At 38.3% G+C, this 10,548-nt stretch overlaps 1 protein-coding gene across 4 annotated transcripts; it reads right to left on the minus strand.

Annotated features, from left to right (window-relative positions):
• Positions 1-854: 854 nt before the first annotated feature.
• On the minus strand, positions 855-5,491 carry LOC110014377. 4 transcript variants are annotated; one of them, XR_002874521.1, is made up of 6 exons: positions 5,451-5,488; positions 4,304-4,384; positions 3,995-4,144; positions 3,458-3,591; positions 1,777-1,902; positions 855-1,482 (listed from the first exon to the last, which is right to left on the minus strand). XR_002874521.1 is itself a non-coding variant. In XM_023962022.1 (6 exons), exons 2-6 carry the CDS (start codon positions 4,389-4,391, stop codon positions 1,390-1,392), a joined length of 591 nt encoding a protein of 196 aa, XP_023817790.1. In that variant the 5' UTR covers positions 4,392-4,396; positions 5,451-5,491; the 3' UTR covers positions 855-1,389. The 4 variants fall into 4 exon arrangements, 3 of the variants coding, with proteins under 3 accessions (XP_023817790.1, XP_023817791.1, XP_023817789.1); XM_023962022.1 differs by having other exon boundaries at positions 4,304-4,396; positions 5,451-5,491; XM_023962023.1 differs by having other exon boundaries at positions 4,304-4,396; positions 4,996-5,480.
• Positions 5,492-10,548: the final 5,057 nt, after the last annotated feature.

The raw sequence follows: 10,548 nt of genomic DNA on the forward strand, positions 1-10,548 counted from the left end.
AGAAGCAGCGGCGTTATGAATACTGATGCCACTCTCTGCCATTCATACACAAAGACACACTCACTCACACAAACCTGGAAAACATGGAAATTAGGCGCGAGAGGAGGAACCTCATGAAGGGCTAAAAAGAAGAAACTGCTGAGACACCGAGAGGCAAAGATGACAGGGAAAGGTGAAGATGAAGGAGCAGGGAGGAAAGGAACTGAGATCTCCAGAAAAAAAAGTGAGAGGAAGAGGAGCAACATGAATTATGAAGGAAAAGATCAAAGCCAAAAAATGGAAGCAAGGAATGAAGAACAAGAAGTAAAATGGAGGGAAATGGAAAAGAGATAAACCTACCCGTTCACCACTGCACCATCTGATATGTTGACTTTGTAAAGAGGCTGTCGTTCAGTCTGACCATCATCACCAATTTCTGCTGCTTTTGTCTTCAAATGTTGCATTAGGAACAAAAAACCCTTTACTTGGGGTTCATATCATTAATGCTCTACCTGCAATGAGGAAAGTCTAAGCCTTTTGTGGGACTGGCGACCTATCCACACTGTCAGAAAAAATGTGCAAAATTTGTACCTTTAGAGGTACAATGGCTTGTCACTGGGGCAGTACCCTCAAGGGTACAAATGTTGTACCCTTTCATATAGGTGCGTATCTGTACCCTTTCAGTATGTACCTTTCAAAGGCAAATATGTACCTCTGTGGACTAAATTGTACCTTATAGTGCTATGGTACCATAATGTACCTTTAAAAAAAGGTACAAATTTGTTCTTTTAAGGGTACTGCCCCAGTGACAAGCCTTTTGTACCCTTTGATGGCAAATTTGTACCAGATACAGCACATTAAAAGACCAGTATACGGTTTATCACATTTATTAAACATTCAAAACAATTACAATTCTGACATTTCACAGTATGTACAGTGTCACAACAGGTTGCATATATTTACAATTATTAGCAATTTTACAATAATGAAAAATCTATATTTTTCCTTCAGTTCACATTGCATTCATTGTAACTATAACCTTAACATTTGATCAATTGTAAACAGCACATAGCACTTCAGTTACCATTTTTAAACCATGAAATAAAACTTGTGACATTAACAAAAGAAGCACTAGACCTCATTTTAAGTAAATCTTTCAACTGCATTCTACATTTTCTAAAAATAGATAATAAAAAAGTAAACTTATAACCAAGTTTAAATGCATAATTTAAATAAAAAAATGCATAAATGTGATAAGATAATATTGATACGAATTCTAAAAAGAAGAACTATAAACACAAAAGATTACCAAGGATTACGTTTATGTCAATACCTAGTAGATCCTCTGCAAGCATCTCTTCTCTTGCTTCGTTGTAGACTTTAGCTAATGGAGCTTTTCTTTGAACAAGCTCAAGCACCTTTGGCACAATACTGGTAAACGCCGTCCTTGAAGCGCTGGCTTAAACTGACAGGTGATGGATGCATTCGGTCAACATCAAACAACTGAAAATTGGAAAAAAAATAGAAAATTAATCATTCACTTTATCTAAAACAAACAAAAGACATAAAACATTCTAATATTCTTTGTTGCCTCTTTCATTGCCATTTCCCTTTAGTGATCTCATTGTATAAATATTACTTGGCTTGAATGACTATATATTTATATATGGGTTTAGAAAATTACAATGTTTTTACAATTGAGTTAAAGCTGTTAATGGTCATTTTAGCAGATGTCTCAGCTCATATTGACATTCAAAATGTATTTTAAGCTGAGAACTGATTTAAAATGTCACTGACCCCTGAGGTTGTCTTCAAGAAAGGGTACTTCTTTAGTATATCCTCTCGCACCTTGCTGTACTGGATATGCAGGACATTCACATGACCTTCAACGGATGATGCATCCTCACCAATGACAGCAACCACCTATTGGATCAAATTTAAAAGTCCATATTAATAATAAAAAAAATACAACCGCAAGCACTGATTACTGGGGTTAAAGCACTTTGAGATGATGTTTAAAGACAGTTTGTGCAGAGTGGTTTGGAGTTGATCAGAAATTAACTTCTGATTTGTAGGCGGGGTTATTGACATAGTAGTTACCTTCTGCTGATGTCCTATCATCCCTTTGTGTACGCCCTCTCCCTCTAGCTTACAGTCCTTCCAACCTAAAACCAACATTAGTGGTGAAAGCAAAATGGTGACCAATATTGAAGCTTTCTGGCCATAGTTTAGATCAAGCTCAGACAAGTATGATGAAGATGTTAATGGATCTGTTTGTCTGCAAGTGGACGCATCAGAATAGACCAGAGCAGAGGGACTCGGACCCACCTCATTTCGTGTGGTGCGTCACAATAGAGAGCTTCCTCAAACTGCATTTATTTTGTCTGTTCCTGATTCATCCCAATTTGAGTGAATACTCAAATGTGCAGTTTCAAATGTGTTCTTTTAAACGTGCCCATCATGAGAAAAATAATGCGACATGTTAAAAATGGGGGACCCACTCCAATGAAAGTTATTTTTTAAAATGTAGCATTTTTATGATGACATATTGTTATAAGATTTAAGAATAAAACTGTGTTTCTGAATATTTATTTTCTCAAATTGGGATGAATCAGGAGCAGATGAAAAGATGTAATTTGAGAAAGCTTGTAGTTGTTACGTTACAAGCTACATTTGGCAGGCCACAAGCTCCCTGCTCCGCTTGTCTTCATTCTCCTCGTCTGAGTTGGCATCTGGCTCACATCTAGAAGGCTGGATAGCTCCAATATTGCACGCCAATTCTGTTGCTTGGGGGTTGTGAGGGACTGTAAGGTAACGGGAGCGTAAACAATGACATGATGGGAAATTAAGGCCTGTTAACTCTGCAAAACAGTCCTGTCAAGAACTTGAAGGTGAATTCCAATTGAACTGCAGAAACCATGTCCCAGAAAACATTTTTCCCCCTCAAAAACTGCATAATCAATGTCTGTCTTTGTATAATAATAATGGATTGGATTTATCTGCGCTTTTCAAGACACTCAAAGTGCTTACAGTGTGTCCATTATTCATTCACTCCTCATTCATACATGGTGATGGTAGCTACGGTTGTAGCCACAGCTGCCCTAGGGCAGACTGGCTGCCATTTCGCGCCTACGGCTCCTCTGACCATCACCGGGATCATTCGTGCACATTGTGAAGTGAAGGAGGGTGAAGTGTCTTGCCCAAGGACACAACGACATTTTTTGGCTGATAGTCAATATCTTGTTAATTATGCAGAGATTTGTTGAAGGAAATACAGAAGAATTGTATGATGAAGACAGTATTCCAGAATGTATTCAATGTGTTGTGACTTACTCGGTGCAATCTGCTGTTTCCCTAGAAAACTTTAAACTAGTTTGGATGATCTGCCTTACTGCACTGTTTGACAACTAAACTGAATTGGAAAGACAGCCTGACTTTGAATGCTTGAAATGACTTTGTGAAAAGATTATTTACTTACTTTGGCAAGAGAGGTGCCTTCAACTCTTCGTCTTGTTGTAGGACTGTGTTGTAATATTATGGTGTCATCTGAGTCCACTTCAGTATCTCCAATTGAACTGGTATTGCAGCTCTTTGCAGGACAACTCTGCTGATCTGTCAAAGTATTAAAGCTTTCAGTTACTGTAATATTTAAATTAGTATGATAGCAAAAACAAAAAAAGTAAAAACAAAGATTTTTAAATACTGACCAACTTAACAGTTTAGCAGATTTATTATCTTGTCTAAGACAGCAATAGGATAAAAAAAACTTATACTTATTTGCCCGTGTTTTGTTCCCCACACTATCCTGTCAAATAAATCATTAACCCTCAGACTCCTATTGATGCAAATATACAATCAAAACTCTTCAGCTCAAAAATGTTCTTAATTTAGCATGTACTTGAAAGCAGAAACACAGATTATTTCCCTTGGAAATAAATTCAGGCATCAAAGGGGAATTTACCCAAAACCATTCAAAACAAAATAGATAAATTACAATTTAAAAGAAAAACTTCACCTTCTGGATTTGCATCTTTGGCCAGACAACTTTCCAACACACCAAGGTTTGGGTTTTTCAACAGGAGATCAAAAACCTGCTCATCAACTTCTGTCTTTGAGTCATCAAACACTTTCAAGTCCAAGGTTGGGATGTTGAACTTTTTGGCAGCTGTGACACAGCAAAATTATGTTTAGAATACAGCACAGAAATTACCTTTAAATTAAAAAGCAATTAAAAAATCTGTTTGCATCACAGCTGACAGTTTATCCACAAAGTTGACTGATTCCTGTAAAGAAAAATGCTGGAAATTGTGATGTTTCCACTCACCGCATTCCCAAAAGGATTTGGAGGTCAGCTGAACTTCAAAACATTTATTTTTTTTGGCGTTCGAGTCATGTTCACGCACAGCTTGCATCTTTCCTGGTGGGAAAAAAAATAATATATTACAAAAAAGAAAAAACATTACAACACCAAAAGGTACCAACACAGCATTTATTCAGATGTAAACCCTGTTCCAAATAAATTTATACATTTTAAAATAGTAATGGCAAATATACAGTTCACAAGCTGCCACAGCAATGTTGCAGAATTTGCAGAACTGCTAAAAAAACACTGGCGACAATGCACTGGCTTCTAAGGGCCTACAGATTTATTTCTTGGAAGTTCATTTAAAAAAATTATTTTTTCCTGGTTTATAAATGAGTTTTTGGTATGGGAAATCGTGACGAGTATCTGGAATCACGGACCTCCATTTAAAAAAAATAATCTGCAGGAGAATGATCAAAATCAACAACATTGTGTAAACTTCGCTTGACCAACAATGAGCGATCATGACAACCTAAACAGTCTGTCACTGTCTTGCATTCGAGAAATGGTGGCTGCGCGCGCACAGCAGCTAAGGCAGGCTGACATATGGGAAGGACTGCCATACTGCGGTGTAAAAAATAAATAAAAATAAAACGTTATTGGACTCCTACACATTACAGATTAAAATGATCAATGCATTGAATTCGACGGACCTGATAAATATCAGCAGGAATTATGGAGCTGGTCGTTTCAAAAGTAGCTGGCTTCCTTACTAAGAAAGACAGAAAGACAAAAAGAAAAAAGAAAAGGGGGGGGGGGGGGGTAGGCAACAACAACCGGTGCATAAACGCCAGCGTACATACACCGGTAAAACGGCGACAAAATTATCTAGTGAAAAAATGTATATATTTCAATGTATTTAACGGAACGCGGTACAACACCAATAAAAACAACAACTTAATTTATTTAATGGCTGCATTTAGCTGAACTTCAAACGGCTGAGGCTAACCGTTAGCAAACTCCCGCTCATAGTTTTCAATCTCCTCACAGGCACATACACGGTGGAAAAGCAACATTCCACTACACAAAAGTTATTCCTTACAGATAAAATAACCGAACCCGCTTAAAACAAGTTTCCAACTTATTTTTGAGCAATTAGCAGACTTACCTCAGTCACAGCCTCTATCTTCCTCCGGCCGCTGCGGGATAACAAAATGGCGGAAGAAACGAAACTTAAGAAAGTAGAGTGGGCGTGGTCTCGCTGGTTTACTCCAACATATTTCCTCTACGATTTTACACCTACTTAAATTAAAATTACTGATGGTAACTCCGAAAAAAGTACTCTCATTTTTCCTGTGTAGGTACAAAAGCTAAAAGGTACTAATATGTACACAAAATGTAACGTAGTAACAGAGAAATTTACTTTTTTATGAGAATGTATGATTAGAAAGAAAATAACTTAAATTAACAGCTCAAAGACTAGAAATTTAAATTGAACTTAGGCCAAGTTAAAGCACACCATATAAGGTTAAAAACATCAAATAATTTTGTCTACATTGTGCTTTTGTTCTAAATTAAAGGCAAAACTTAAAACAGCTCTTATAAGTAAAAAAAAACAAAAACAGGTTCACACTAATACATGTTTAAAAGTTATTATCTTGATGCTCTGCACAATCAATAAAATATAATGTGCTTGTGTACTGTTCAGAACTAGTCATAAAAGATGTGTGGTCTCTTAAATATATTTGGTTATTTTGTGCATCTTTTCCAAATAACCAACAATGTATTAAATGATTTTGGGTGACGTTTCATACACTTTGAATTATTACTTTTGTCACACAAGTGATTGTACCCTTGTTTGTGGAATAAAGGGTCCAAATATGGGCCCTCTGATGGTTGGAAACATATTTGTACCTTTTTTATCCTTAAATGGTACATATGAGTACCCTAAGGTGTAATTATGACTCACTTAGGGTACAAATTCACCATTTGTACCCTAAGTGTTCACAAACGTACCCCAACCGTACCCTTTTTTCTGACAGTGCAGGGTGTATGGAGTGATATTCATGCCACCACGTTGCAAACTAAACCAAAGCTGTAAATTCACAAATCTGACTGAATAAAAAATAATCAATGATGGAAAATAAAAAGAAGAAAGAAAAAAAGTATGATTTTCTTTAAAATGACTCATGACTCAGCCAAATAGACAAAATCGAGCATAAAAAGAGTCGGTTTGGTTTCTGAGCCTCAGTTGCAGACAGCATGTTAGATAAATACAGCGATTTGATTGGTTAGAATCTACACCAATCAGCAGCTGCTTGATGGCAGCTTTGTCAGGCTGAACGGAAACTTATATGAGCAAAATCAAAGATAGGAAATAAGCGAGATGAGACACAATGCAGGTGAAAACAAAAATGTTTTTTGAAAGCAAAAAAGAAAATTGAAAGCAAACATTTATTATTCTCATTTGCAACTTAGAAAGTCCAAGCAAAGCCAAGACAAGCCCCACTAAGTAACGCTAAGCTAAGCCCCTCTAAGCCACATCAAGCCAAGTCATCTGGACCTTCTGCCCATCTGCTGGTTGCCTCTTCTCCGGATCTACCATCCACATTTCTATGTTCAATAAACTGCACTTCTAACCTAATCCCTGTCTGCTTTTGGGTCTGGCTTATTCAAAAACACTGACAAAGGTTATGAATCACCAAAACAGATGATTTAGTTTGTTCCTCGTATGGAAATTTGACCGTTTGCTGCGTCTTCCTCATGAACGTAATGAGTTTTCTTTTTCCAAACACAGACTCAAACGGGGAGGAGCGCGGGGGAGGGAAAAACACGGCAGACAAATTGCTTTTCCAAAGCTATCAGTTCCACAATGCATCACAATATCGGAGCTGTGACGAGCGCTGACATGGAGGGACACCCAGGTGACTCCGCCGACTTCATCTGACTCTTTGTTTCAAGAACAGCAGGCGAAGAACGACCCTAATTTACGGCGTCATGTTCAAATATTTCCTTTTTTTCTCAAAAATATTATTCCCAACCAGTTTTGACGGTTTACACAACTTCCGTATTCCTCACACAGCTTCAGCAGTCAAAGAAAATTGAACAGAGATGCACTAAAATAAATGCTTGGAAGGTGTTTCCAGTGAATTCCTGCAATTTTCTTTTGTGCAAGGTTTAATTTGTAGAACTGACAGGCATGTCTGTCCCGCCTGTTTTCAAAGGGTGAGAGCCCAATAACACGATATTCGATGGAGTTTGACTAGAGAAAAACTAGCAAGTTAAATGTGTCTACAGATGTTACCAAGGCCTTAAAAGATGAAGACAGAGAAAGGCCACAGAACTGGAGTATAACCAGAGAGGCCGTTTGGGAGGAAAGGATTTGACCGTCACTCCTCAGAAACAACATCAAGACTTTGCCTCGGCACAGTTTTACTCCTAAATGTGAAATGGCATATTTGTTTTTCATAAAAATAATTCCACATTTGGATCGAGACTGAATTCTTTTTTTTCTGACATGAGGGACACTTTGGTTTTTAAACCAGCCAGAGAGGAACCTGGGGCCTGTTTCAGAAAGGAGGTTCAACCAACTCTGAGGTTAAACTTGAACTCTGAGTTGGTCAATCGGGAGATTAACAACTCTGAGTTTTCTGTTTCAGAGAAGCTGATAGGAGTTAGGTCAATCAACTCTGAGTGGACTGATTTGGAGTTAAGCGTCCGCACCGTGACTATAAGAAGCCATTATCAATGGAGCGCAGATATCACGAGTCACCATGGCAACCGTGGAAAAAAAGAGGTCTGCATATTTTTCTCCAGCTGAACTTGACGTGCTGCTGCAGAGTTACAGTGAATATGAGCACATATTCTGGAAGACAAGCAACACCGCTGCATCTGCAAAACAGAGACAGTTAGCGTGGAAAACATAGCTGCTCAAGTTAATGCGTAAGTTTGCATTTAAATCATTGTTATAAAATATTGGCTGTAATAACTTTTTAAATAGCGTAAGGTGTGAAATGCAAATGGCGATATTTAGGTGTACTTTTGAAGTGTTATTCCTGGTGTAATTGCATGAAATGCTGCATAGTGTACAGAACCAATCTGGGGAAAAATGCATTTAACGTCGGTAAAGTTTAGAGGACTTTTTTGTTAACCTTCCCCTCTTGCAAACGTTGGTCAGTTTAATATTAATACATTCAATTGTGTTTTTAAAAGTGAACTTTTGTCTACCCTTGTATTGATAAAGTGGTATAGGTTTATATGGGATTAAGAAAGTAAGCAGTACTAGCAAATTGTGTTTCCAAAAAGTAATTGTTACATTAATCTAATTCAATGTCCCTGATTTCATTTTCATGTAGATGCAATCCTGCAGGAATTAAAAGAACATGGCAGCAGCTAAAAATGAAGTATAAAAACATAATCCAATCAGGTAAATTTGAGCATCTCATGGATGTAGGCTTTGTTGACAATATTTGACATATGAAACATCTACATAGCAATACATATCTAATGTTGTTTTCATTGTATATATGTAATTGACTGCAACGAAAAACTGTAACGCTCAAACAAAAACGTCTGGGGAAATGACAAAAAATCGAGTCTAGGTCTCAAAATCCTCGCACGACGTAAATGTAATTCTCTAGGAATTAATGCAGCCTCCTCGTCTATTGGGTCCTCCAAAAAGGACAAGCCATTCTTGTCACTTGTCTCTGTGTGACGGAAATGTGGGCAATGAAGGTTAAAGCGAAAAATACCGCTTCGTCTTTAAAAAGGGGAGGGGACCGGCAGAAACCTTGAGTTTAGAGAATAAAACCTGCTCCCGACCAGGTTAGGTTCACAGCATAAGTAACCATGGACACTGACTCCGAGTATAAGTTACCTCTCTTTCAGAAACGGGTTTGACTTACTCTGCTTTCTCTGGTTTAACAAACCTCCCATTCTGAAACGGAAAACCCAGGGTTTCCCTGATTTCAGGGTTAACGCACTCAGAGTTTACACTTAACATCCTTGCTGAAACAGGCCCCAGAACTGTATCTGCCCCCCCCCGGTGTCCCAAACAGGAAGTATCTGCTGGCTCCAGGAAGCCAAAATCCCATAGACGTCTTCAGAGAAATAAACAGCTGTTATTCAGTCATTCTATTGGTCAGAAGAGCCGTTCTGGATCTGATACCTTCTTTTTGTAACATCGTCTTCTATTATTTTGTGATTTTTTATTACATAGTTCAAGTTATTCAAGCTACAAACTGACAAATCAGACGCCTCAATAAAAGTAGGTGGAGCCTGCCGGCCCCCACGTCCTATGTTCAAAACGTTTGACAGGTTTTGTTTAGCCCGCTTTCAAGTGGTAGGGGTGTGGCCCTCTGGCAAGCTCAGTACTGATTGGTGAGAGTGGTTTCCATAGAAACGATGACTCAAACTACTCACTGCTTAGTGACATTGCCTGGCTCGTACACAATTTGTAAAGTGGTACATGAATAAAGCCTCATTCATTTTGGCGTCCTTATTGCAAAAAAGTGGCGGCTGTGTGTCTGTCTCTTTCAAACTTTTGTCTGTGGTTGTCATTTTAAGCCTGAGTTTATTCCAGACTTTTCACAGTTTTATTGATTATATTTTTTATTAATTCTACTGTTAAATGCGACGAACCAGCGACTGTTAACAGAGTCTGAGAACTTGAGCAACTGAAGTTTGACGTCTGAAATGTCGGGACTGCCTCAGCAGAAACACCCAGAGAATCTACAATGTAATCAGCGCTGATAAAACCATATCTTCCAGTGGTAATAAACCCCACTTTTCCCATGCGGCATGTTTCTCTGAGACCATTCTTCTCCTAATTCTCTTACCTAATCCTTTGAAATGCTAATCTGTGAATGGAATTACCCACACAGTCTTGATAGTGGCTCCTGGCACAGCGTTCATCTCCAGCAGATCAGCATATTAGCGGGTCGGGTGAGAATGTGAGCTCACATGCTTTGCTCGATGATGCGCTCGTCTCTGCAGGTGGCCTTCGTCTGTTGTGTTCATTAAACGTTATGCCATTTATTTTCTAATTAGTCGCTCCGTTCTGGCCAAATGAAATGAGAGCCATTACTTCCTCTGAGGCAGAGAATGTTTAATCAAAAGGAGCCGCCTGACGGTATAATAATTAGTTCCTCCACACGACTCTTTCGCGTCCAGCGTCTGAAGGCTAAGCTGGGGTGGTTTGTTATTGATATTTGAAATCCAGCATCAGAAATGTTTTCACACTGATGCTTTGCTCCAGCATCACTTTC

Source organism: Oryzias latipes, chromosome 13, assembly GCF_002234675.1.
Source record: "Oryzias latipes chromosome 13, ASM223467v1".
In the NCBI taxonomy this organism is placed as follows: domain Eukaryota; kingdom Metazoa; phylum Chordata; class Actinopteri; order Beloniformes; family Adrianichthyidae; genus Oryzias; species Oryzias latipes.